A 25470-nucleotide genomic window follows, 5' to 3' on the forward strand; every position below is an offset into this window, starting at 1 on the left:
CCGGGTGATGATGGTATATATCTCATGGAGAAGGGAATCATGTTGGCCGTTCTCGCGGCTGATCCGCAGAGTCCATGTTCATCCTGAGCTGAGTGACGCAAACCATGAACTGGTGAGCGCGATAAAGGGTGGGCCGCGGCCGGAGCAATACTCAGCCCGGCACAGGCTGACATTATCACTATCTGTGTGAGTGGGCAGAGCCATGTGAGAAAACCCCGATACATGGGTGTATATCAGATGCATGGTCAGCCTGTGGTGGACCCGGCCGCTTTGCCGCTTTCCCTTGGTCCCCGACAGAGTGGAAGGGCCCGGAGCTTACACACGTTGCACCCTGGTGCCAGGCAACTTCTTGGTCTGGCCCTTGGGGTGTAGCCGAGCGAGAGCTGAGCCCGGCGCTCCACCCCGGCCGTGGACGGGGGTTCCGGCCTCATTACCCGGCTGACTAGTGTCGAGGCCTCCTCCACACCTCTTGATCCTGAGAGGCTGATAGACCTCAGGACGCTTTTGCTCTGGTTCTGGAAATAGGCCCGGAGGAAGGAGTGGAACTTCAAAGGATGACCTGACGATGGGCGAAAAGGAAGCTCCCCTGAGGCGAGTAAGATGAGTCCGGAGAGGCCCGATGCCGATAGAGCTCGGAGAAGCGGAAGCGACGGCATTGTATGGCCGGCCATATACGAAGCATAGAGTGCCATATATGAGGTAGAATGGAAAAGGCTGGACGATGCCCGGGAACAGCATCTCTCTTGCCGTCCACCTGTCGTCTTGCACCGCTCCGGTAGCCTCCTGTATCAATATATCACAAGATGCACGTCCTGCTTGCTGCAGCTGCAACGCTGCCATGGCTGTGGCCAATTATGATCGCTGCAGCACCGTCACCACCACTGTCGTACTCACCACCACCACCAGACTGTCACCACCTGCCGGGCGACCCAGGATGGCCGGGCCCGGGGGACTGGGACCAGTTGAACCGCACCGTCGGCGGCAGGCTAATCGCCGGCCGGTCTCTGGCCAGTCGATGTCACGGCCCGGGCTACGACCGAGAGGCATGCGGCCGGATCCAGGAGGCGTGGACGAAGCCGGCTACCTAGTCAGTTATCCAACTCGTCCATCTGCCCCTTTTCCCGAACCATCCTGAGTTATTCTTCCGTTAAGAAGCTTTCTGGATGTTTTGCTAACCACTGGAGCTCGGCCTTCGGGGCGGGGGGAGACGATCAGCTTTGATGACCCGGTTCACGTCATGGCGCCGTACTGGCTCAACAGCTCGTGCAGCCCCTTTACCGCGCCCAATGCCTCGTGCAGCCTGGGCAACATGGCGTCGTACGCCGTCAGAGTCGGCAGCGCGCACGATGTCGCGGCAGGCTTCAAGTTCGCCCGCGACCACAACATTCGCGTCACCGTCAAGAACACGGGCCACGACTTCATCGGCCGCTCCGCCGGTCGGGGGTCGCTGGCCCTGTGGACGCACCACCTCAAGGCCATCGAGTTCCTCGACTACAGCGGGCCCCGGTACCGCGGTCCGGCCGTGCGTGTCGGCGCCGGCGTGCAGTTCTTCGAGCTGTACCGCGCGGCGGCCCGGCGTGGGCTCCGGGTCGCCGGCGGATACTGCCCCACAGTCGGCATCGCCGGCGGCTACGTGCAGGGCGCCGGCCACGGCCCGCTCGGCGCCACGTACGGGCTCGCTGCCGACAACACGCTCGAGTTTGAGGTGGTGACGACCGGCGGCCGCCGGCTCGCCGTCTCCCCGTCGCGGCATCCGGATCTGTTCTGGGCCCTCAGTGGCGGCGGCGGCGGCACCTATGCCGTCGTCGTCTCGGCCACGGTCAAGGCTCACCCCGACGGCCGCGTCGCCGGCGCATCCCTGACCATCCGCAACGACAACGACGATGCCTTCTGGTCGGCCGTTGGCGCCTGGCACAGGCACCTCCTGGTCCTCGACCGCATCCCCGGCTTCACCACCGCCTGGGGCGTCACCAACACGACCTTTAGCATCCAGCCCGCAACTTGGTCCGGCGCCGACGCCGCCTCCATGGCCGCGGTCCTGGGTCCATTCCTGCAGGAGCTTCGGGCCCTCAACGTGACGCCCGTGGCCTTTGAGACGAGCGACAATGCCACATTCTACGACCACTACGTGCACTACACGGACCAGATGCCCTACGGGCCGTATCCCACAAACGACATCATCGGAGGGCGCCTGATCCCGCGCTCGGCCGTGCGGCACAACTTAGCGGGCCTGGTGGCTGCTCTTCGCGCCGCGGCCAACTCGTCGCGGCTGCCGTCGATCCGCATCAACGGCATCGCAGCCAACGTGACGCGCGCTCGCAGCGGCACCGTCGAGGGCTCCAACGCGGTGCTACCCGCCTGGCGCGACTCGCTATACTGGCTCAACACGGACGTCGTCGTGGACCCGGCCTCGCCGCCCGCTGAGCTGCGCCGGATCCAGACCGAAGTCAACCGCATACAGGACACGTTCCGGCGCCTGACGCCCAGGAGCGGGGCGTACGCGAACGAGGCCACCTTTGACAACCCGAACTGGAAGGCCGATTACTATGGCCGCAACTACGACAGGCTGCTAGCGGTGAAGCGTAGGTATGATCCGAGTCTGGCCTTGTACGCCCATACGTCGGTCGGAAGCGACGGCATGACCGTGGCCGCCGATGGGAGGTTGTGCAAGGCTCGTCATATCTTCCATTGATAGGCGTTTCTTCGGTGGGAGGGGGGGAGGCGCGGTTGTTTTCTCATACTCCTCTGGACGCTTACAACGATTCTGTCTCCGCTTGGTTTGCTGGACATGTCTCGCCGGCATGCTCGCACGCCCGGTGCCTGTGTGAAGGGAAAGCAGTATCGCGGTGTCTGGGAAGTCTGAATATGTAAATTATACACTCAGTAATGTTCACTCCTTCGTCTTGCAGGGGCTTAAGTTTTCCCTTGCTCTATTCACGCAAAGACCCACGAAGCAGTACGTGTACCCATGGACCATAGAAAATGGTGCTCTGGCACTGACTTTGATATACACTTTGCCTCGTTTCTCACTGGTAATCATCCCGCTTATGGTTAACTTTATTGCATGGCAGTCTTGTCTTTGAGCTGAGCCAATCTCCAGGGGAAACCTTTACGGACAACCATTCCGTCGCCACTCGACACGCCACATAGGCCTTTACTGCTTTGAAACGATTTAATGAATGCCATCAACGGATATTCTTGGAGCCAAGTGTTGAGATACGTGAATATCAATGCGCGGCCCCAACATCCCAACGCGTCTCCTCAGAGAATCATACAAGAGTCTAAGAACAAGGGATCCTGCACCCCATCCATCACCATGGCAGCTCGACACCGTCATAACGAATCAACCTGCCGCCATGAGTCTCTCGCGTAGCAGCATCTATGACCTTGAGTGTTCCGGCACACACGTCGCTCACTTTCAGTGGAGCCGACTCGTGTCCAAACGCATGGGCGCCCGTGTTCCCAAGGTCCGTTTGCACCCAGCTAACGCCATCAGCTCACTCAAACTCGCCAGAATGGAAGGGGGTGTAGATTTCTTACCCAGGGTCAAGGGGAAACGCCACGAGAGCGGGCTCCTCGCGGTGGATGGCCTTTGTGAGCCAGTGAACGATAACCTTGGATGGCGCATATGCCGCATTGGGCATGTCGAGTTGCTCCCTAGAAACACATTTGTTAGACGGCCGCTATGTTCGTGGCCCGCGAAACAGCCCATCAAGTACACAGTCAGGACTCACTGCAGAAAGCCACACGATTAGCAAGTGTCAGTCACGCGGATATCTTTCTGATGAGAAGCACAAACGCACCGTGAGATAGGCCGAGCAGGACCCGACGCTCACCCACTTTGGGTTGGCAGCCTTGACGAGCAGCGGCAGGGTCGCTTGGTACAGCCAGACAAGGCCATAGACGTTGGGCTCGATGTGGGCCTGCATGTCCTCCCGCTTCACCTCGGACACCTTGGGCCAGCAGTAGCTGATGCCGGCGTTGGCGATGACGAGGTCAAGGTGGCGGATGCCATGGACCTCCTCGAGCTGCTTCACGGCGGCGGCGGCGTCGGAGGCGGCGGTGGCGTCGACCTTGACCACGATGAGGGAGGATCCCGGGCCTTTGGGGAGGTCGGCGAGCGCCTTGGACGTTTCGTGGTCGGGGTTGCGGTTGGCAGCAATGACAACGTGGTTTGGCCGGGCGAGGTAGAGTTCGAGGAGGCCCTTGCCGATGCCTCTGTTTGCACCGCTGATGAGCACAGTGTATGGCGCCATGGTGGTGTTTTTACGTGCTGTTGAGGATCCTGATGGGCGTGAAGAGGGAAATAGACGAGGATATCGGTTCAAGTTAGGAGAGATCGATACAGCTGGTGTGTCTTCTTGCCAGCACCTTGACACGTCAGGAACAATCCCCTCTTATTAGTCTCATCCGACCAGGGATATGAGAGCCTCATAGGAAGCCATTTCGCATGGAAATGGCCTCATCTTTGACGCAAGCTGACAAATAGCCAAAGGTAGGGGCATCGGTCTCGTGCAGGTCAAGAAGCAGGTTGAGCATGACATACAGTTGTCCCCGCCGGGGAGCCAACAGAATCATGCGCATTCGCCTGTTCGGTAGCATAGGTTTCCACAGTATAGAGATGACAAATGCAAGACGTCGCGAAGCATAAACGCCATGAGCAGCTCATCCGGCTTGCGTCTACAAAAACACGCGTCGCCATTGGAGCATGCAATGTAAGCTCGAAGCCGTGTAATGAGCAGCAATTGCCGCTTTAGGCAGCGCCCCTCGAGGCTACCGGCAAGGTTCCCGAGCTTGAGGCGCCCACCCTTTCGGTATGACGAAATATGCCGGTAAGCCAGCTGAAACTGGCTTGTCGATGCAATGTAAGCTTTCCCAGGGTTCGAGGCTCCGGAGAAGTGGGGCCTGCAAGGTCAGCCTCGTGGGTCCCCGAACCCCGGGAACAAAGTGGGGCATGCAGGGTAAGCGGCTGGACCCGGGCTCCCGGGGAAATGTGGGGCATTTCAACGTTCTCCCCGATCCGGACGGCGGGAGCCACTTCATCTTGGAATCACAGATCCTACGATTGGACAGCCACCAGCTATTGACAAAGACCTCTTGATTTTGTGGGCAAAGCGCTCGTTTTCGCTCCAACAAATTATCTTGGTGAGGCGGAGGAGTGTAAACCCTACGAACAGCATTAATGCCATCCGCAGAGAGAACATGCGCAGTAGAAAGTCCATTCAATACACATAGTCTATTATTCTATATACGCTTCTTCTCGAAACCTCCTCATTCCTCTAATGCCTCCTTGATAAAGTCCACCTGGGCATCCAGGATTTCCTCAGATCCTTCCCCACTGAGCACCGTCAGATGGCCCTTGCCTGCGGCACGATACAGCGTCGTCTTGGGCTGCTGCTTCCCAAACCGCTCAAAGGCCTCCTCCTGTTCCTGGGCCGGCGAAATATCATCCAGCTCCGGCACGACCATCATGACGGGCGCCCGCACCATGTCCAGCAGCTCCACGGGGCGGAAGACGGCCAGGTTGCGGTACGTCTGCAGCGTGACGCGGTCGCGGAAGCCCGGGGCCCCGCGGTCGACGACGGCGCGCATAAACTCGTAGGCCTCGAGCCCGCCGGGCCCCCCCGACCCGGCCATGCCGATGGGGTTCTCGCCCCGGCTGTTAAAGGGCGGCAGCGAGACGGCCTCGTTGCCGCGCAGCTGCGACTCCCGGTCGCGGATCAGCTGCGCAAAGGCCCGCTCCCGCTTCGACGGCTGCACGAAGCTGAATATCGGACACACCATGACAACCGCCCGTGCACGCCGGTCCACTGCCGCCGAGCAGGCGCTCACCGTCGCGCCAAAGGACATGCCCCAGAGCACGATGCGGTTGGCGTCGACACTCGGAAACGTCGCCACGTGTGTCAGGACGTCTGTGTCGACGACGAAGAAGAGTCAGAGGACGTAGCTTGAGTGACACGTAGCAGCCAGAGGTGCAAAAAGACTGTCGAACCGGCAAGGAACTGGCATTGACGCACCTGAGAGGTCCTCGGCCTGTTGCAGCGGGTTTATGTAGTTCCTGGGCAGCCCGTCGCTGTCTCCAATGCTTCGCGGGTCATATATGAGCGCGTTATAGCCCGACGACTGGAACCGCTCCGCAATCTCTGGCAACAGCATTTCCTTGACGCAGTTGAACTGGTACCTCTCGAGTGAGCTCATGGGCCAGGCAGGAAAAAAAGGGGGAGGTTGCTGCGCAGGCCGTCTGGAAGTCGAGGGAGCACTTACACCATGTGTCATTATGATGGCCGGCGCTGGCCCCTGCTGGACTGCGTAGAACAGCCCGCGGAGGACGACTCCATCCACGGTCGGACACTCGACTTTCTGGCAGCGAGCGAGGGAAGCCATTTGATGTCCTAGTGCGCAACGCAACTTTCAACGGTCAAGTGGTTTGTGCCTTGGTCGATGGACAAGTCTGCACAGCAACACGTTCAGTTCGTGCGAGCCCAAGTATTTGACGTCCTTATCCTGCATTTGAGCGTCTCTGTCTCGTCTCACCTTGCCGTCATCAAGCTCTTCCCTCCTCCACCCTCTCATGGCGTGGACACAGCCACGGCCCCCGGGATTACCTTGCCTCTGCTCCGCGGCAGCTTGAGTATAGCGGTGAGCATACCAGAAGCTTGCGAGAGCGCGCTCCACAAGTGAGTCAAAAGTCCCCACGATAGTGGGTGATACCATCGTGGTCGCAGGCATCCAATCCTTCTCACAGGCTTCCACGAGGCTTACCCCAACCTCGGGATCCACCGACCGGGGTAGCACGTGCATAATCGCATCTGGAGAAGAATGCGCATTTCGGAATCTCGCCTCGATATAGCATGGCCTGCCATGTGGTGCCGGGCATATATGCATGCACGTAGGATCCTGGTGGATAGCGTCTACAACGTGCTTACCCGCAGTCGGACCTGGTCGAACTGACACACGGCAAGCAAATCACGCCATCCCATGTCGAAGAATGTTGCGCAAAAGAATGGCAGGCATGGCAGCGAGGCCCGGCAGAAAGACTCACCAAAAGATGGCCACGGTTCGCATGTCGAGCGCCTGGCCGACTTCACGCTCGTAAGCTAGCTCGAGGCCTGAAGTCTGGTCTTACCCATCATCACCACACCATTGCGGTGCAAAATATGGCTCAAAGACCAGCCTAGAAGGCACGCCGGCTCCTCTCACACGAGATATCGGGGAGGCCGAGCCTTGATCCCCTCCGGTTGACACCATGGGCTTACCATCAGCCAGGGGTAGCAAGAAAACGGACTCATCGAGGCCCTGAACAGCCTCTCCATGCTTTGCCCAGTTCGTTGAAGCCGGATCACCGACCTCTCCAAATATTCGCTGTGGATACCACGATGCTCATGACGGCGGCGAGACCCACCGCCGTGACCCGCGCTCTCCTCGACTTCCTGATACCATGGCAACTAATGCTGACCAGTGCTTTGTGCCATTCGCAGAATCCCCTCATGTTCCTGTCGAGCTACGCAAGCGCGGACCCAAGTTCCTCCATGCCAGGAAGCTTATGGGCCAGTCTACACACGCCTTCCGCTACACCAAGCTTCTAGAACAACAAGATAGCCGCCTTGGCGAGTACCAGGATGGGCCGCATGGCCACGTTTCCGGGATCCAGAATCATACATACCCATCTCGATACTCGGCACAATCATCCATCAGCCCCGGATGCGCGGTCCTGGGCTAGGCTTAGGCCCTGTCAGTCTACGTCAAGGTCTATCCTTCGGTATTCGGGTTCCGAAGGCTCGAGGTCATGCTGGCTCCTATCACGGCCTCAAGGCTCTCGCATTGCCCCTTCTGCCCCGTCTTACGGCCGACCCCCTCCGTCTTACGGCTCAGAGGTGCTTCGAGAGGCCGGCCGAGTGATCCTTCGTCTTATGCCGGAGCCTGTTGTGATGCGGGATGGATCGGGCTGTTGATGTGAGTTGGAGTCATCGGTCCATTCGCCACTGTCCGTGTCAACCTGAGCTCGAAATGTCGCATCTACAAGAACGTCAGTAGCCCGCTCGGTCTCTTCCTCCTCAGCACCTCAACATCTCTCCCCGTGTTCAAACATTCATCTCCATCTCTCCTCGACCTTCTCGTCTCCCCGGGCTTCAATCACCTCTATGCCAGTCAACATGGCATCCTCAAACCACATCCAAGAGCCAGTCGCCATCATTGGCTTGGCGTGCCGGCTTCCTGGCGGCAACAATAGCCCGCACAAGCTGTGGGACTTCTTGGAGCGAGGCGGAATCGCGTCAAACAAGGTCCCAGAATCACGCTTCAACATCGAGGGTCACTGGGACGGGTCCCTCAAGCCCCGTACCATGCGGCCCTCGGGTGGCATGTTTTTGGAAGACGTCGACCCCGCCGACTTTGACGCCTCCTTCTTCGAGATCTCGCGGACCGAGGCCATCTCGATGGACCCGAACCAGCGTCAGATGCTCGAGGTCGTCTTCGAGGGGCTCGAGAACGCCGGCATTCCCTTGGAGAGCCTCAACGGGGCGCCGGTCGGGTGCTTTGTGGGATCCTATGCGTCCGGTGAGTTTCCGGGCTCTGAGCCGCGCTCTTACTCTTGCTCTTGGACGAACCAAATAGCTAACTCTGTCCCCAGACTACGGTGACATGCAAGGCCGCGACCCCGAAGACCGGCCGGCAAGCATCACCGTCGGCGTGGGACGCGCCATCATGGCCAACAGACTCAGCCACTTCCTCAACATCAAGGGGCCTAGGTGAATATGACCGCAAATCCATGCATCAAATCGACTGGATCCTGACCCGAGTCTTGTTTTGCAGCATGACCATCGACACTGCGTGCTCCGGTAGCCTGGTGGCCCTCGACATTGCCTGCAGATATCTCCAGTCCCGCGAGATCGACGCCGCCATCATCGCCGCCAGCAACCTCTACCTCAACCCCGAGCACGTCATGGACATCGGCGCCGTCGGCCATGCCCACTCGCCCACCGGGCTGTGCCACACCTTCGACATCGATGCTGACGGGTACGTCAAGGCTGAGGCGGTCAGTGCCGTCATCGTCAAGAGGCTCTCCGACGCGATTCGCGACCGGGATCCCATCCGGGCCGTCGTCCGTGGCTCCGCAACCAACAGCGACGGCCGCACGCCCGGCATCGCCAGTCCCAGCGCCGACGCGCAGGCCGCCGCCATCCGAGCCGCCTATGCCAAGGCGGGTATCACCAATCTCAACGACACGGCTTATCTCGAGTGCCACGGCACCGGGACACAGGTGCGGGCTGGCGGGCCCCTTTCCGGCCGAGCAGCGGCTGACAGACAAGTCCTTTTAGGCCGGCGATCCCACAGAAGTGAGCGGCGCCTCGTCCGTCTTCGCAAAGACGAGGCCTGCGGATAAACCTCTCATCATCGGCTCGGTATGCTTGAGGGCCCCTTGAATGTGTGTTGTAAGTGTCGGGTCGTAAAGGCTAACAACCCGGGCGCCCCTGCTCCCTCATATAGATCAAAAGCAACATCGGTCACGCCGAGCCAGCGGCTGGCATATCCGGTCTCATCAAAGCCACCATGGCCATTGAAAGGGGCATCATCCCTGGGACTCCAACCTTCCAGACCCCCAATCCGAAGAGTATGCTTGGCCCCCTATATGTGTTGGGTGATGCACTCGACGCTGACAGCGTTCCGCACTCGCAGTCGACTTTGCTGGCCTCAGGGTGAGGGCTTCGCGGGCAGCGCTCCCATGGCCTGAATGTACAGTCCGCCGAGCCAGTGTCAACTCGTTTGGCTACGGCGGCTCCAACGCCCACGCCGTGCTGGAGCAGCCGAGTCTGCCCGGCGGTCCGCACCACGTTTCTTCGTATGTGTCCGACGACGACGACCTTGCCATGGACGATAGAGAGGACTCGGAGCGTCCATACACGCTCGTGCTGTCGGCCAACGACAACGCCTCCCTGCGCGCCAACATCAAGGCCCTGTGCAACCACCTGTTCAACCCGCGCGTCAGGGTCAGTCTCGCCGACCTAGCACATACGCTCGCGGATCGACGGACCCAGTTCTGGCATAGAGCATTTGTCACGACCCGCAGCACGGAGCTTAATGAGAGCGCTTTCGTCGTCGGCAAGAAGAACTCTGAAGCGCCACGTCTCGGCTTCGTCTTCACCGGCCAGGGTGCCCAGTGGCCCCAGATGGGCAAGGCTCTGCTTGAGTTCTTTCCTTGGACGAGGACGATCCTGCAGGAGCTCGACGGCGTCCTGCAGAGCCTCCCCGACCCTCCCAGCTGGTCGTTGGTGGACGAGCTGACCGAGACCCGGAGCGCCGAGCACCTCCGCCAGCCCGAGTTCTCACAGCCTCTCGTCACCGCACTACAGCTTTGCATCGTCGCCGTGCTGGAGAGCTGGGGAATCAAGCCGCGAGCCGTCGTCGGCCACTCGTCTGGGGAGATTGCCGCGGCGTACGCGGCGGGCCTGCTTGACCGAGCGGCCGCCATCAAGGCAGCCTTCTACAGAGGACGGGCTGCGCTGAACCGCAAGGATGAGGCAGACGGCGACGTCGGCATGCTGGCCGTGGGCCTGGACGCGGATTCGCTCGCGCCGTACCTGGAAAAGTACGCCGGCCAGGCCTGGATCGCCTGTTTCAACAGTCCCAGCAGCTTGACTGTGTCTGGGAGGCGTCCAGCGCTCCAGGCCCTTGCCGAGGATGTGCAGGCCGACAAGCACTTTGCCAGGCTCCTGCAGGTGGACTTGGCCTACCACTCGGAGCTGATGGGGGTGATAAGCCAGGAGTACGAGCGGCTTCTGAACGAGGCCGAATTCGCGTCTTCCCCTGGAACCGTTTCCGGTACGTCCATGTTCTCCTCCGTCACCGGCAGCAAGCGGACCACGGCGACGGACGCACTATACTGGAAGACAAACATGGCTTCGCCCGTCCGCTTCGACCGGGCAGTCCAGGAGATGCTCGCCGATGCCGACGCGCCCAACTTCCTCGTCGAAATCGGCCCCTCTGGCGCTCTTGCAGGGCCCGTCTCGCAGATCCTCAAGTCGGCGGCCAACGGTTCCGAGGTCTCGTACTGCGCCGCATGGTCGCGCGGCAGCGATGCCGGGCGGTCCATGTTCGATCTCGTCGGCCGTCTATTCGTCGCCGGCGAGCCCATCAACATGTCGCAAGTCAACCAGTTGACGCCCAGCGATGAGCGCCCGCGGACCATCATCGACCTCCCCAACTACGCGTGGAACCACTCGGTCAAGTATTGGCACGAGAATGCGTCCAGCAAGGACTGGCGGTTCAAACAGTACACCAGCCATGACCTGCTCGGTAGCAAAGTCCTCGGCACGCTGTGGACGGCGCCGACGTGGCGGAAGCTCCTCGACATTGCCGACATTCCCTGGCTCAAGGACCACAAGATGGGGACCGACGTCCTCATGCCGGGCTCTGGCTTCATCACCATGGCCGTCGAGGCCTTGTACCAGAAGTCGCGCAGCACCGCCCCCGACAACGTGGTCATCACCCGGCCGAATGACCTGTGCTACAGATTGAGAGACGTCCGTTTCGAGAAGGCCCTGGTCCTGGAGGAGGGGAAGAACGCCGTCATCGTTCTCTCGCTGGCTCAGCAAAAGGGTTGGCACGAGTTCCGCATCGCGTCTTCGACAGACGACGTCCACACCGAGCACTGTTCCGGCCGGATCCGTCTGGAGGATCCCGTCGACCTCCCCTTGGCCGAAACTGACCAGGCCGCGCTCAAGTTTCCCACGCCCAGCAAAGTCTGGTACAAGGCCCAGGCGGAGGCTGGCTATGGGTTCGGTCCGGCCTTTCAGAAGCTGCTCAAGGTCGAATCCGTCAGCGGCCAGCGACACTGCCGCAGCCTAGTGTCACTGGACGAGCCGGAGTCGAAGTGGTCCCCTCAATCTTGCTACCCAATCCATCCCGCTGCCCTGGACGGGTGCTTCCAAACCGTCACGCCATCTCTCTGGTCAGGAGAGCCCAGCTCTCTAACCACCGTCTTGGTCCCGGCCATGATTGATGAACTCGTCATCAACAAAACTCCCGATCGTCTTCACGAGGGTCTCTCGCTTGCAAACTCGGAATACTCTGGCCGTGGCCGCCTCGAGGAAGCAAAGAGCTACTTTTCCAACTGCTCCGTGTACAACCCAGAGAGCGGCGCGCTCTTAATGCAGATGAAAGGCCTTCGCTTTGCCAAGCTGGACGTGGGCGAGAAGCCTGACCCGCACGTGTTCGATTGCGTCTCCTGGAAGCCGGACATAAGCTTCCTGTCCCAAGAAAGGCTCTTCCATCTGGGCTCTGCCGCTCTCGAGGCCAACGCGCGCACCATTGTCGACCTCATCGCGCACAAGACACCTGCGCTCAGGGTTTTGGAAGTCAACCTCGAGCCGAGTGACACCTCTTGCTTTTGGTTCGACGACGACTCGGCCACGCCGCGGGCTGCATATGTCCAGTACGACTTTGCCTCCTGCGATGCCAGCAGCCTCGTTGGAGTCCAGGCCACGTACCAGAACAGGAGAAGTTCGTCGTTCCTCCTGGTCAACCTCAGTGGTGAGGACATCGGCCTGCCAGAGGAAGCAGTATATGACCTTGTCATTCTCAAGACGGCTCAAAAGTCGAGGACCAAGGTCAATACGTTAATCGAGCATCTCAGCCCTCGCGTTTCCAGTGATGGCTACGTTCTCTTGATGCAGCAAAGGGATGTTGTGGAGCGCGCAGACTCCGACGACGACCAACAAGCGTCGGACACACCTAGGACGCTGGCATCGCCCGAGACGCCAGGGACCCCTGGCTCAATGTCTGAGAGATCTATGTCGAGTCTTTCCCCCGAGACTCCTGCTAGCTCCACCACCACGAGGGCCGCGACACCTGACGGCGAGAACCACCCCAAGAGGCGGCTGCTCGAGCTCAAGGCCGTCGAGCAGCGGTTTCGCGCTTCAGGGACGGCGTTGCAAATTGCACTGGAAGCGAACGGCTTCAGCCGGACCTTGCACCTGGCTGGTGATAATGCGTGGTGCCTATACACCGGCGGAGCGAAGAGTCTGGATGTTGCACACTCTCGCAACTGCTGCGTCGTCCGGCTCTCCGAGACTACCCCAGCCTTGTCGCCGGCCATCGGAGCTGCCCTGGGCGCGGCTGGATGGAGAGTCTCGGAGCAAGCCTTCTCGGCTTCGAGCACCGACTTACCAACGGAATCCGTCATTCTTGTCCTCGATGAGATGCAGCATGGCCCTATGCTAACACAGGCCAACTCGAGGCAGTGGGATGCTCTGAAGATGCTCGTCTCCTCCGGCCAACACATCCTCTGGGTCACAAAAGGCGCTCAATACAAGGTGACGGACCCTGACAACGCCCTAGTCCACGGTCTGTTCCGCGTTGCTCGCAGAGAGGACCCCAGCGCCAAGCTCAGCGTGCTGGACGTCGAATCAGGCAGCGGACCTGCCACGGCCTGGGCCATCGACGCAGTGCTCGGGTACTTGAGTGCCAAGAAGCCTGATGAAGCGGCTACAGAGACCGAGTTCGTGGAGCGCGGCGGCATCTTGTATGTTCATAGGCTTGTGCCTGATGCCAAGGTCAACCGCTTCAACCAGGACGACCGAGAAGGCGCAGAACCCGTCGTCAAGAGCCTTCGCGACACCGAGACGGCCGTACAGCTTCGCGCAGAGCGGCTGGGGACCTTTCAGAGCCTCATGTGGTGCGAAACCGACGTCGAAGCGGTCCCGGTTGAGTCGGCCAAGGTCGAGGTCGAGGTCGCCGCCGTCGGCGTCAATTTCAAGGTGAGCCAGCTCCGATGGCCTGACTTGGCGAGCAGTTCCGCTTCACCGAGACAGTCGAGATACTAAGCAGAGTGTGCTGCAGGACGTGGCCGTGACCATGGGCATCGTGCCCGAGAACGAATACGCGTTGGGCTACGAGGCAGCCGGCGTCGTAAAGCGGCTTGGGCCTGGCGTGACCGAGTTCAAGGTCGGAGACCGCGTCTGCTTCCTAAACAGCGGCAGTTATGCAAATCGCCTTCAGGTTCCCGTGGGACGGGCTCACACGATTCCGGACTGGATGAGCTTCGAGGTACGTTGGAGAGGCCGACGCCCATGGCGCCCACGCCCAGATCCACGAGACGCAGACACTGACTGGCCTTGTGCTTACAGGAGGCGGCAACCATCCCTTCGGTGTACCTGTGCTCTATCTATTCCCTGTACGACATTGCCAATCTGCGGCAAGGCCAGGTGAGGAGCCCCAGATGCCGATGCGGCATGCGAATTTGGTCTAACATGGCGCGTATTAGTCTGTCCTCATCCACTCGGCGTCCGGCGGCGTCGGCATCGCCTGCATCCAACTGGCCCAATACAAGAAGGCAGAGGTGAGCTCGAGGCGCTGTCTGGAGGCAAAGAACGGTTGTGGCTGACGAGATGGCAACCAGATATTCGTGACCGTCGGCACGGACGAGAAGCGCAAGTTTCTTGCCGAGACGTATGGGATCCCTTACAGCCACATGTTTTCCTCCCGAAACACCAAGTTTGCCAAGGAGATACTCAAAGCAACCAGTGGACGGGGCGTCGACGTCATCATCAACTCGCTGACGGGGGAGCTGCTCGATGCTTCGTGGCGCATCTGCGCTGATGGTGGCACCATGGTCGAGATTGGCAAAAAGGACATTGTCGACCGCAACAGCTTGTCCATGGAGCCGTTTGACCGCAACTGCTCGTTCAGGGCCATGGACTTTTCCTTTACCAGGGACATTGTCGACCCGTTGATTGCAAGGTGCGTGAAAGGCCCAATCCTCCTCTTATCGGTAATTCTTGGTTGGAGCAGACTTGGTGCTGACCTCTCCATCTCTTCGCTTAGACTGCTGGACCAAATCTTCGACTTGGTCGACGGTGGGCACATTAAGCCCATCCACCCCATCACCACGTTTGGTTTTGATGCGGTCCCAGCGGCATTGGCCTACATCCGCAGCGGCCGTCACTTGGGCAAGGTTGTCATATCCGATGAGAACAAGGAGACGGCGCATGTTCCCGTTAGGCCTGCAACGCGGAAGCTACAGCTGCGGCCGGACGCTGCCTACCTCATCGTCGGCGGTCTCAAGGGCCTGTGCGGCTCGCTGGCCATCCACATGGCGCGCAACGGGGCGAGGCACATCGTCGTGTGCAATCGAAGCGGCATCGCCGACGACGCGTCGCAAAAGGTGGTGACAAATTGCCTCGCCTATGGGTGCGAGGTCGTCGCGGCCAAGGGAGACGTTGCCGACATGGGGCTGCTGCGGAGGGCGTTTGCCGAAGCTCCAAGGCCCATCGCCGGCGTAATCCAGGGTGCCATGATGCTCAGGGTAAGTCGATGATGCGTGGGGACTGCAACATATGCTCGGCTGACAGACGAATCAAGGACAAACCATATGAGACGATGACGGTTGATGACTGGCACGCGGCCCTCCACGCCAAGATGCACGGCACCTGGGGCCTGCACCGCATCTCACTGGAGCAGGCGGAACCACTTGACTTCTTCACCATGCTCTCGAGCATCTCCGGCATCGTGGGCAACAAGGGGCAGGCCAACTACGCGGCGGCGAACACGTTCCTCGACGCCTTTGCGTTGTACCGGCAGTCGCTCGGCCTTGCAGCCAGCTCGGTCGACCTGGGCCTCATCGAAGACGTGGGCTACGTAGCCGAGCAAGACCACGACAGCCTCGAGGCCCGTTTCGACAAGAGGCAGTGGACGCCGATTGGCGAGGCCACGCTGCGCCGCATCCTGACGTGCTCGGTGCTCCAGCAGGACGGGGCGGCGCCCATCAACCCGAGCAGCGTCGCACAACTCATCACCGGCATCGGCTTCCCGCTGCCGCGGGACTCGGACCTTGCCGGCGAGGGCCGCTTCGGCTACCTCATCCAAGGCGACGCCACCACCACCAGCACTGGCGACGTCCAAGGCGGCAACGAGGAGCTGCGGGCGCTTCGCATGCTGCACAAGTCGGCGCCCGACGACCGCGCGGCGCTGGTCAAGGCGTGCATCAGGGTGCTGGCGGGACAGCTGGCCAAGATTCTGCGGCTGGGCGACGAGACGGGGGCGGAGCTGGAGCCGGCCAAGCCGCTCATGGCCCTCGGGCTCGACTCGCTGGCGGCCGTCGAGCTGCGCAACTGGGTGCGGGCCGAGCTGGGCGCCGAGCTGACGACGCTCGAGATCACCGGCGCCAGCTCGCTGACGGCGCTGTGCGAGAAGCTGGTGTCGAAGCTGCCGGCGGCGGCGAGCTGAGACGGAGGCGACGCAAGAGATGCGACGAGTGGCCGCGGTTCATTGATCCCGTCGTGTTTGTAATATACTGAAATCGATATAGACTTGGAGTTTTGACTTTTCCATCCAACAGACAAGCAGTTGATTGACGGCACGGCAGAATGCATTTCCGTGCCCCACCGTGGACTTCATCCCGTATTACTCCGCTAAGACTTGTCAAGCCAGCAGCTCGCCACCCGTAATCGCTCGTCATCGGCGTGGACCCGTGAGACGCAGGACGGGCGTGCCTGGGAAGTATGGACCTCATCCCTTGCTAGCCCCTGAGCAGTCGAGCATGGAGCTTCACGTCGACCTGCCGAACGACCGCGCCAGCCGTCGGCGCCTTCAGAACCGCATCGCTCAGCGCAAGTTTCGCCGTAGGTGATCCCTGGAAAGGAAGGCATGCATCTCGCCCGTCGCAACACGGCCTGTCTGACCAGAGCCAGAGTCTCGCGCCGACACCCTGCAGAATAACCAGAGGCTTTCGGCAGAGGCGACGACGGACGAGAGCCTCACGACGCCCTCGCTGTCTTTGCAAGACGTAGACCTGTCTCTCTCGACGGCGAGCACCTTCAACCCCGACTTTCTCCTGGCCGACGACTCCACAGGCTCTTCCCAGACGCCATGCGATACGACCGTGTCCACCATCTCGCACAGTACCGTCGCGCACTGCGGCGGCGTGCCCATCGATGCGGCTCCGGCTGAATGCGTCTTTCCGCCGACGACGCCTTTGTTCCAGACGATACGCTTTGGCCAGGCTATCAAAGAGCCGGGCATCACGATCCGCAGCAGCCCCGAGGACTCGTGCGGCGACTCGGTCCCGGAGCCGACCGGCCCGGACGCCTTGTACACCGACAATGGCTGGCTCGCCGCGCTGCACATTGCCGCTCGTCGCGGCCACGAGCCCGTTGTGCGCACTCTGCTCCAGCACGGCGTCGACTGCAACGAGACGGACAGCGACGGCCGCACCCCGCTCATCCACGCCGCAATTGACGGTCACGAGCCCGTCGCCGCCCTCCTGCTTGCCCACGGCGCGCGCATCAGCGACGCCGACCGCCGCCGGCGCTCCGCCCTGCACTGGGCCGTCCTGAACCGCCAAGAGGCTGTTCTGCGCCTCCTCCTGCGCCATTATGTCGAGCGCGGCTGGGAGTGCGGCCTCGACGGGTACGACGACCTAGGCTGGACGCCGCTGCACATTGCCGTCGAAAAGGGCCTCGAGGCCAGCGTCCGGCTGCTACTGCAGTGTGGTGCCAGCTTGCAGGCCAAGGCCCGCAAGACTTGTGCCGGGGATGACGACAGGGACGACAGCAGGGTAGCTGAGCCGCCAAGGCCACGGGCCGTTCGAAGCACCTCACCCTAGCAAAGGCGGGGCAGCCGTGACCACCATGTGTCCCTCCACCAAGTCCCTGTCCCTTTATGTCTAGGATAAGGTCAAGGCAGTGCATCAAACGGTCATGTTCTTGTGCGTGACTGTAATCGATCGGGATGCTCGAGGCAAAGGTTCCGTCACGCAAATCATCCAGTGCCCCTGAGGGTCCTGAAGGGAACAGGGATGAGACGGAGGGTGCATGGGAAGCTTGCATTCTTCCCGCAAAGGGCCAAGGTGATTGTGTACTGTTCATCACGAGCTGCTGAACGATCCATGGTGATGGTGAGCACTAGGGGCTGCTGTTGGTGGCGAGAGGGCCTCGTTGCTTGGCATAGTATAGTGACTGCATTGACCTCGGCAAATGGTGATATTGTTGAAACGGAGTGCTTAGAGCAAGCAGTCGGAGGAGTTCTGCCTTGGAGCTGCGAGTTGTGTGGTTTTCGTTCAAGTTAAGCTCCCCCCCTTAGGCAGCCTTGCGAGCTACCCTAGAGGACGGCATGGACAGGCCAGGGGGTGACATTCACCGCCGTCAATGAATTGTGCAGGGAAACGGGAGGGAGGGAGTGAAGCCTTGGGATTTGTTCCTCCTCTACCCCGAATTGTCGAAGCTCTCGAGGAACCGGCCTTGAACAGCTTGCCGACAAAGGCTTTCCCAGCTGGCGGACGCCCGAAACACAAATGCGCGGCTCAACCAAGTCCCCAGTCCCCAGGCTTGTGCATTTCTCATCAGCGGGTGACGCCACTGGCGCGGTCCAGGAGACGTGAACAGATGCTGTGCGAGGCCAAACTTCTGGAGTGCTTGCCTCGTCGCTGATACTCTGACTCACGCTCACGCATTGCTGACTTTGTGCAAGAACAGCAGAGCCCCGGAGAGGGCCTGGCTTGCCCCTCTCCACTCTCGCGCCTGCACTCTTTGATCACTCCAGGTACACTCTCCCGTATGTAACGTAGCTGCTGGTCACGCACAGAGGCAAGACGCCTGTATTTATAGGGCAAACCGCTGGCGCCTGGCCGCTAATGGCCGTTTGCCTTTAGCGCTTGGCAGCCGGCAGCAGGCCTCGGCCAGCACAGTGACTGTACCTCTCTCTCACTCTGTGTGCACCCAACCTCGACCGAGCAACCGAACCCAAAGGCGCCCATCATCATCATCAGCCAAAACGCCTCCACCGAGACTGCGAACAAAACCTCATCGCCCTCTCTCCAACAAGACTCCCGCCTTTCCCCATGGTCGCCCCCGAACTTGCCTCGCGACTCCCAGCCCGCCAACAGTGACCTGGAGCGCCATGGATCAGTCCATCATCCGCATCTCCAAGGTTCGTCCACTGCCCCGCACTCCTCCCTCATCTTCCGCGGGGCTGCAAGGCTGAGACGCAACTTCACTCTAGGAGCTCAGCGATATCCAAAAGGGCTCGGATCTCGGTGCGTCTTGGTTCCCGCCCATGCCGTCCGTCCCCTACGGTCAACCGCGCTGCCAAGGTCTAACCCGCTCTCGCGTAGCCATAGCCGTGGCCTGCCGCGACATCGACGTCCGCAATGTCAAGGCCCTCATCATCGGCCCCCACGAGACGCCCTACGAGTTTGGCTTCTTCGAGGTGAGGCACGGCGCTTCCCCTGGCTCACTCGTCCATGCTAACGCTAGACTCTTGCATCAGTTTGCCGTCCGCTTCAACAAGGGTGAGTAAGACCAGGGGCATCATCCCTGCCCGCGCCCACACCTCTGACGTGCCGCAGACTACCCGTCCAAGGCGCCCAGCGTGCAGTGCATCACGACCAACGGGGGCCTGTGTCGGTTCAACCCCAACATCTACGCTAACGGCAAAATCTGCCTGTAAGTCACATGGCCAGTGAGCCTTGCCATCACTCTACTAACGCTTTGTCTAGGTCGATTCTCGGGTAAGGCCCCTCGGAGGTTTCCCCGGCCGCCTGCCCTTAATCTAACTGTGTCGGTAGGACATGGCGAGGGGAAAGGGGCGAGGAATGGTCCTCGGCCCAGGGCCTGGAGTCCATTCTCCTCTCGATCCAAAGCCTGCTGTCTTCCAACCCGTACGAGAATGAGCCCGGCTTCGAGGATGCTAACGAGGAGTCGGACAAGAGGATGCAAAAGGCCTACGTCCAAAAGGTACGCGCATCCGTCGACTGGGCCTCGGGCGCTTCGCTGACCGGATGCAGATCCGCCACGAGACGCTGCGCATCTCTGTCATCCAGCGCCTCGAGGGCTACCTGGGCCTAAGCCCGGACGGATCCAACCTGAAGAAGGACGACGACCTGGACGAGTCGGATGATAACGATGTCCCGTTTGAGCCGTTCAAGGACCTGATCAAACAACGTTTCCTCTGGTACTACCAGTCGTACCTGGCCGCGATAGAGAAGAGCAAGTCGGAGGTGCGGGAGCAGCAGCTCTTTGTCAGAATGCCCTTTGAGGCACCCAGCAGCAACACGATGGATGGGCGATTCAACTACCCGGACCTCGAGCGCAGGCTGAAGAACATCAAGGCCGCCCTCGACGCAGAGACGAAGCAGTGGGTGGACGAGGGCCTCGCGGCAATAGCCAAGGAGTCGACGGTGAGTGTCAATTTGCAGCACCAGTTCGACCAGGTCTCGGCTTCTCTGAAGCGAGGCGACATGCCGCACGTGGTGAACCTCGAACACGGCAACCCCTTTGTTTGGATCCTGACGTATTTCGGACGCCCCATGACAAACCTCGACGGCGGACTCTTCCGGATCAGGATGAGCTTCAGCCCTCGGTTCCCCGACGAGCAGCCTCGGGTGAGGTTCGAGACCAAGATCTTCCACCACCACGTGGCGGAAGATGGCACCGCGTGCTACACGCCCAATCCCCTCAAGAGAGAGGACATCAAGTCCCACATCGAGGCCGTCATCGCGACGCTCGAGGAAGACGACCCGGCGTACGACCCGAGAAAGATTGTCAACCCAGAGGCCACGCGCATGTACTGGGCCGGGGGGCAAGCCGACAAGAAGCTGTACAACCGGCGTCTGCGCCGGTCGGTGCAGCAGAGCATGGAGTGAGTCGTCGTGCCCGGTGTCGCTCGACAGGTGGCTAACGCGACACAGGGACCTGCCGGAGTAGACTGGCACGCGGAGGGCTTACTTGCTCGTCGAGGCGAAGCGCATTGTTTTGAAGAGAATACCTACCAAGGAGTGGAAGCGTCGCTTGTTGCGCACACGGCGGGACGCATCGGGCAAGGAGGATATGAGAGGCTGGGCGAGCCCATAATTAGCGCGACGGGAGTAGAGTGCCCGTCACGATGCCCACAAACAACAGACAAAGGTTGATTCCATCCGCCCGTGTGCGAAAGCGACCTTTTTGCTGTGTCCCCTGACTTGTGTGTGGACGTTGGAGCGCGAAGCCCCGCTGCCAGACCCTTTGCTTCCCCACATGACGAGGGCCCCCTTGGCGCCCCTTGGCCAACCACAGCCTGACTTGAACCTACAGCTGCTTGTCGAAAGAGGGGATTCAAACTCTGCATACACAACTTGGTGCACAATAACAGCACCAGTCCCCAACATCCCCACTCCGGCTCGAGTGGAGGATGAGAGGGCTGCCTCTCAGCGGCCGTGTGGCGCAATGGCACCGCGTCTGACTACGAATCAGAAGATTGCAGGTTCGACCCCTGCCTCGGTCATTCTTTTTTGGTGGCGCGGGTGAGGCTGCCTTGACGTTGATGTTTGGAGTATCGCTTCTTTTTTAGGTACCGTGGCTTTCGTAATCAACCAGGAAATGCATACTTTTCCATTCAATTTTCCCTGACAAATAAATGCTTTGGTCGAGGTTTGTCGCTTCTTGGAACAGCCGTCGGCCTGGCAAGGTTGCATCTTGTCGGCCAGGCTTTTGTTGACGTCGGCGGCAGGGGGGGATTTCAAAGCCCGTCACTCTCGCTTGGAAAATACACCAATTCTTGACAAGGCGGTGGCCGGTGGTTGTCTTCAACACGGCATGTCGCGTTGCCGGAGAGGATGATGGACCTCGTTATTGCCGGCTGCGCAACGACAATGGACCGGGCTCGAAGAATAACTCCGCCGTCCATCACCGGACAAGCTGCCAGGGGCCTTCCCTGGATGGCCAGAGATGCGTCGTCGTCGCAGCAGCTCATCGTTGGCCAAGCCCTTGCTTCCACACCCATGCGATGCGCGCCTTGCTCATACATCATGTTGGAGACGGGCTCATGTTTTCGACTGCTCTCCCGTTGACTTGAAACACGTTGAGCCCGCTTGCCATGCTGGCACGTGCCCTCCCACCCGGTCTCTCTGCGCTTGCTTCCTTTTGCTTTTGAGGTTCGTGGCGCGTCGTGGACTTGACTTGATTGGCAGGAGAGCAAGTGCAAGGCCCTTGGGTAAGGGTGGCTGCATTGGGCGTTTCAAGAGTGATTGCTGCTGGGGTGGACTGGGCATACGGGGCGTCAGCGTTGCATCCGTGCAATCGTTGTGCCTTTGCCTGGTCAAGCGGTTGACGCATTTCCATTCACGCTCATCAGCCACCACCACTTTGGGAGAGCCCAACCAGGACCTCGGAGCAACCCGCGCAAGGCCTGCTCTCGTGCCATTCATAAAGCGGCTTTCTACATATATACACCGCAGGCAGCCACGTAGGGGGTTCAAGCTTTGCACTCTTTTATCCGGCCATCGAATTGTAAACCACCGCTTGACCAGGCAAAAGTAGGATGCCCGAGCAATTTCGTAATCTCGACTGGCCCCTGTCCCATCAAACAGCCTCCAAAGGCCACAGGGGACGGTCTCTTCCGCCCCGACATGTTGAAGCCGCCCAGAGGCCTGTTCTGGTTGAACCTCGACTGACCGACCTAATCCCGATAGCCAGTATCTCCCGCCCCGACATGTTAAACCAGCCTAGGGTCTGGTCCTGCTTGAGTTCCTCCAGGCGTTCATCCGCATTCTAACTTCTATTAAGTTGGATATACTGGCTTCGTTTTAGATCAGGAAAGACTAGTCTTATTTCCTAAGGATATCAATAATATCCTTAAGAGTGGTGTCTTTTGGATCCAAAGGCCAGGAGTAATATCATGCATGACCTCTTGATTGAGAACCGATCCAAAAAAAAACCGGCAAAGTCTGAGGCATAAGTCCGGGAAACACGCATTCCTTATTGGAGGTTAGAGCTTGTCTATTCTAACGTCTCTGACATGGCCATTGCTTTGACCGTCGTCGGTGGAATCTTCGCACTTTATGGGGCGTCTTTTCCTTATAACCGGGAATTGTCATTATCGTGAGCCCGCACAGTTTGTTGGTTTCCTCTATGGGGGTCATGAGGCGGTTGAGACGCTCAGCGCTGCGCCTTGACTCGGAAGCTGGTAGCTGCTTCCAGAATACGCACAACGCGAGCTTGTTGGTCGAACGTCCGTCCGGGCACCCGCGTCGTGCCACACAGGCGCTGCCTCTCTACCTCGCGTAGAGAAGCACCTCGTAGTGCCGCGCCCATATCTCCCTAGAGCCCTCTTCCCCTTGGGCTACCGGATCCTAGCGGCATATTCTGCTGCTCGGCCGACCTGGTTATCGTCGGCGGCGGCAGCGGCGTCGTCTTCGGTGTCTTTGGCGTTGCATTTATTGGCGTCTAAAATGTCCTCGTCCTTGTTGCCTTGAGCGTCGAAATCCTCGTCGCCCGAGGCGCCGCCGCCTTTTCGTTCCCTTCCCTTCCCGCGAACACAGAGATCCCGGTCCTTTGCCGAGGGTATGCGTCCGATGCAAGTGAAGCGCGGGACATCTCGGTCGTTACCCTGAAGGAACTTCTTCTTCTTGGGCATGTTGCTGCTGCCACAGGTGTGGATCGCTTCCTGCTCGTCAATGTTGGGTATGCTGTCTGGTTCATTCGTGATCGGTTTGTTCAACGTCTGATCTAGAGTCGCTTTAGGGCAAAGTCGAAGGAGGAGCCGAGAACCCTCTGCCCGGAACCTAGATCGAGGGATTCTCCTCAATGCTGTATGGTCGATCAATGTGGAGAGTGTCAAGGTTGTCGAGGTTTGACTGTGGATTGAGCATCGTGGAGTATTGCCGGGAAGACTGCCTGCTGCTTAACCGACCAGCAACAGGGACAGAGCCATAAGGAGGAGGATGCCACGGCATCTCTGGTCCACCACCAGACACTACATTCCCCCATGGAGACCACGCTCCCCAGGCAAAGGGCACCCAACACGGCATACGCCGCCGAATCTTCCTAGCCCCGGACGGCTCGCCAAACGTTTGGGGCCTCATCCCGCTCAATTGCCGTGTCCATGATGGCCGGGGCGCACATCAGGACCACCGAGATGCAGTCAAGGCTGCTGAGATGGACTTCTCGGCCTTGGCGCTGCTCTGTCGTGGGCTGGAAAGCCAGCGCGCAAAATTGGCGGCCGCCATGGCAAACGCAGAGGCCATCGTCGAATCGTATCTTCTTCTTTTGATGTCTCCATAGGTGCCTAGGTCGTCCCCGGCAGACAAATAGCGTCGCTCAGAGCTCAGAGACGTTTCCCGGCCGCCTCGGGATGTAGTATACCGGTGTGAGGAAACCACTGTGTTGTGCAGGCAAAAGTGAAGTGACACTCCGATAAATGACCTAGACGTGGACCATATGAGGTGCTGGTGGCAGCTGACAACCAGCATCCTGCTCCTTGGCTATAACGTCTCGCTGTAACCGAATTGCTTCCTTTTCGTCTTGGCTAAAGGACCGACCGCTCTGCCTAACGGACCGACACGGTCTCTAGACTCATCCGACAGTGGAATGAATGGTCAGGAAAATTTCAAACTCGGACGCTGCGAGTCCATACAGTGCCGCGATGCGCACCAGGTCCTCTAGAGTCTTCCCGATGAGTCCATGCGCGGATTGGATGCGAGATCTACTCGTCAATCCGCCAAGTATTGACAATTGGCGTCTTCACGTCCTCGACGGACATTCTTCGCCTGGCTTTAGCAGGACGCGCGCTTGCTTGAAAGAGATCTCCGGCCATGGAAAGAGCTCTTTCGGCCACGGCAGTTTCATGCCAGTATAATCAAAGAGACGCATAGGTGGTGATTGCTTGAGATCTGCGCAAAGGACACCCTTAGGTTTATTCAACGTGCAGTGTCGTGAACACCGCTTCAAATTTGTTTGATGGAGATGTCTCTGAGCCGCTTGATTTGGTGCTGCTGTCTGTTGATGGAAAATGCCCTCCGCACCGGAATGTACTGGTCCTGGAGGTGCTCCGGCTCGACTGCCGAACTGATTGCTAAACCGGGCACCGCATACATAGCAGAACTCGATCCCGCAGAGGCAGCTTTGCCGCGTTAGCGAAGTCCCGCCTGGCTAGGGGTTGGACTGTACGTACGTGATGTGTTTACAGCCGGCCGAGTGGTTTACTAACTTGCCGCATGCCTGGCCGGGGCGTGAACTGGTATTCGCCCCGCTGCGTGTTCAGGATCTGATGCACGAGGTCTCGGTCGATGGCGGTGATGCCCGCCTTGGGTGCCGGGCCTGGCGCCCGACCCGTCTGGGCCTTCTCCCACAGGTCTATGGCCCGGATTCGTGCTTGCGGGGGGATGTGTTTGAAGACGATGTGGTCCCGCGAGACGGGAAAGTTCCTCGTCGGGAAGATGGCCACAGCCGAGTGGCATCTCGGGGGGAACACCTCGTCGTTGGTCACCTCCTTGCAGGCCACTTCCAGGAAGGCCAGGAGACAATCGGGGCAGTACCAGAATGCGTCGAATTTGCATGGTGCCCTGAATTCGTCGGCCACGGTCTCTTGGCAGCATATGCACTTCACCGGTGTAAGCCTTGATCCGCGCCGAGTAGGCAGACTTACTACTTGGCCGCCGGGTTCGGCGGTGTTGGCATCCGCTCCTCGTTCTCGACCGCCGAACTGATCAATGTACATTTCCAT

The 25470-nt window shown here is 59.8% G+C and overlaps 9 protein-coding genes and 1 non-coding gene across 10 annotated transcripts; 6 read left to right on the forward strand and 4 right to left on the reverse strand.

The window, feature by feature from the left end:
- Window positions 1-854: 854 nt before the first annotated feature.
- On the forward strand, window positions 855-2692 carry HRG_11562 (FAD binding domain-containing protein; the record flags this gene model as incomplete). The annotated part of the gene is made up of 2 exons (XM_044870032.1): window positions 855-1087; window positions 1216-2692. The coding sequence occupies 2 exons, from the start codon at window positions 855-857 to the stop codon at window positions 2690-2692; spliced, it is 1710 nt and encodes a 569-aa protein (XP_044714929.1).
- A 619-nt stretch (window positions 2693-3311) lies between these two features.
- On the reverse strand, window positions 3312-4256 carry HRG_11563 (short chain dehydrogenase domain-containing protein; the record flags this gene model as incomplete). The annotated part of the gene is made up of 3 exons (XM_044870033.1): window positions 3312-3483; window positions 3541-3657; window positions 3796-4256. 3 exons carry the CDS (start codon window positions 4254-4256, stop codon window positions 3312-3314), a joined length of 750 nt encoding a protein of 249 aa, XP_044714930.1.
- Window positions 4257-5271: 1015 nt separating this feature from the next.
- Window positions 5272-6276, reverse strand: HRG_11564 (alpha/beta hydrolase family domain-containing protein; the record flags this gene model as incomplete). Its single annotated transcript, XM_044870034.1, has 3 exons — window positions 5272-5912; window positions 6018-6174; window positions 6265-6276. 3 exons carry the CDS (start codon window positions 6274-6276, stop codon window positions 5272-5274), a joined length of 810 nt encoding a protein of 269 aa, XP_044714931.1.
- A 702-nt stretch (window positions 6277-6978) lies between these two features.
- HRG_11565 (uncharacterized protein) lies at window positions 6979-7720 on the forward strand (the record flags this gene model as incomplete). The annotated part of the gene is made up of 2 exons (XM_044870035.1): window positions 6979-7092; window positions 7460-7720. The coding sequence occupies 2 exons, from the start codon at window positions 6979-6981 to the stop codon at window positions 7718-7720; spliced, it is 375 nt and encodes a 124-aa protein (XP_044714932.1).
- Window positions 7721-8153: 433 nt separating this feature from the next.
- HRG_11566 (KR domain-containing protein) lies at window positions 8154-16221 on the forward strand (the record flags this gene model as incomplete). Its single annotated transcript, XM_044870036.1, has 12 exons — window positions 8154-8556; window positions 8630-8747; window positions 8812-9259; window positions 9318-9401; window positions 9487-9610; window positions 9676-13754; window positions 13837-14043; window positions 14124-14201; window positions 14261-14335; window positions 14396-14736; window positions 14821-15301; window positions 15358-16221. The coding sequence occupies 12 exons, from the start codon at window positions 8154-8156 to the stop codon at window positions 16219-16221; spliced, it is 7302 nt and encodes a 2433-aa protein (XP_044714933.1).
- A 313-nt stretch (window positions 16222-16534) lies between these two features.
- HRG_11567 (ankyrin repeats (many copies) domain-containing protein) lies at window positions 16535-17599 on the forward strand (the record flags this gene model as incomplete). Its single annotated transcript, XM_044870037.1, has 2 exons — window positions 16535-16616; window positions 16686-17599. The coding sequence occupies 2 exons, from the start codon at window positions 16535-16537 to the stop codon at window positions 17597-17599; spliced, it is 996 nt and encodes a 331-aa protein (XP_044714934.1).
- Window positions 17600-18891: 1292 nt separating this feature from the next.
- On the forward strand, window positions 18892-20696 carry HRG_11568 (ubiquitin-conjugating enzyme domain-containing protein; the record flags this gene model as incomplete). The annotated part of the gene is made up of 9 exons (XM_044870038.1): window positions 18892-18921; window positions 18994-19027; window positions 19106-19200; window positions 19261-19282; window positions 19340-19436; window positions 19490-19501; window positions 19559-19727; window positions 19778-20631; window positions 20681-20696. 9 exons carry the CDS (start codon window positions 18892-18894, stop codon window positions 20694-20696), a joined length of 1329 nt encoding a protein of 442 aa, XP_044714935.1.
- A 484-nt stretch (window positions 20697-21180) lies between these two features.
- On the forward strand, window positions 21181-21252 carry HRG_12147. Its single transcript has one exon. It is a non-coding gene; the product is annotated as a tRNA-Arg (tRNA).
- Window positions 21253-23088: 1836 nt separating this feature from the next.
- Window positions 23089-23382, reverse strand: HRG_11569 (uncharacterized protein; the record flags this gene model as incomplete). Its single annotated transcript, XM_044870039.1, has 1 exon — window positions 23089-23382. The coding sequence occupies one exon, from the start codon at window positions 23380-23382 to the stop codon at window positions 23089-23091; it is 294 nt and encodes a 97-aa protein (XP_044714936.1).
- A 1545-nt stretch (window positions 23383-24927) lies between these two features.
- On the reverse strand, window positions 24928-25470 carry HRG_11570 (uncharacterized protein; the record flags this gene model as incomplete). The annotated part of the gene is made up of 2 exons (XM_044870040.1): window positions 24928-25347; window positions 25393-25470. The coding sequence occupies 2 exons, from the start codon at window positions 25468-25470 to the stop codon at window positions 24928-24930; spliced, it is 498 nt and encodes a 165-aa protein (XP_044714937.1).

Source organism: Hirsutella rhossiliensis, assembly GCF_020360975.1.
Source record: "Hirsutella rhossiliensis strain HR02 chromosome Unknown scaffold00021, whole genome shotgun sequence".
NCBI lineage: Eukaryota > Fungi > Ascomycota > Sordariomycetes > Hypocreales > Ophiocordycipitaceae > Hirsutella > Hirsutella rhossiliensis.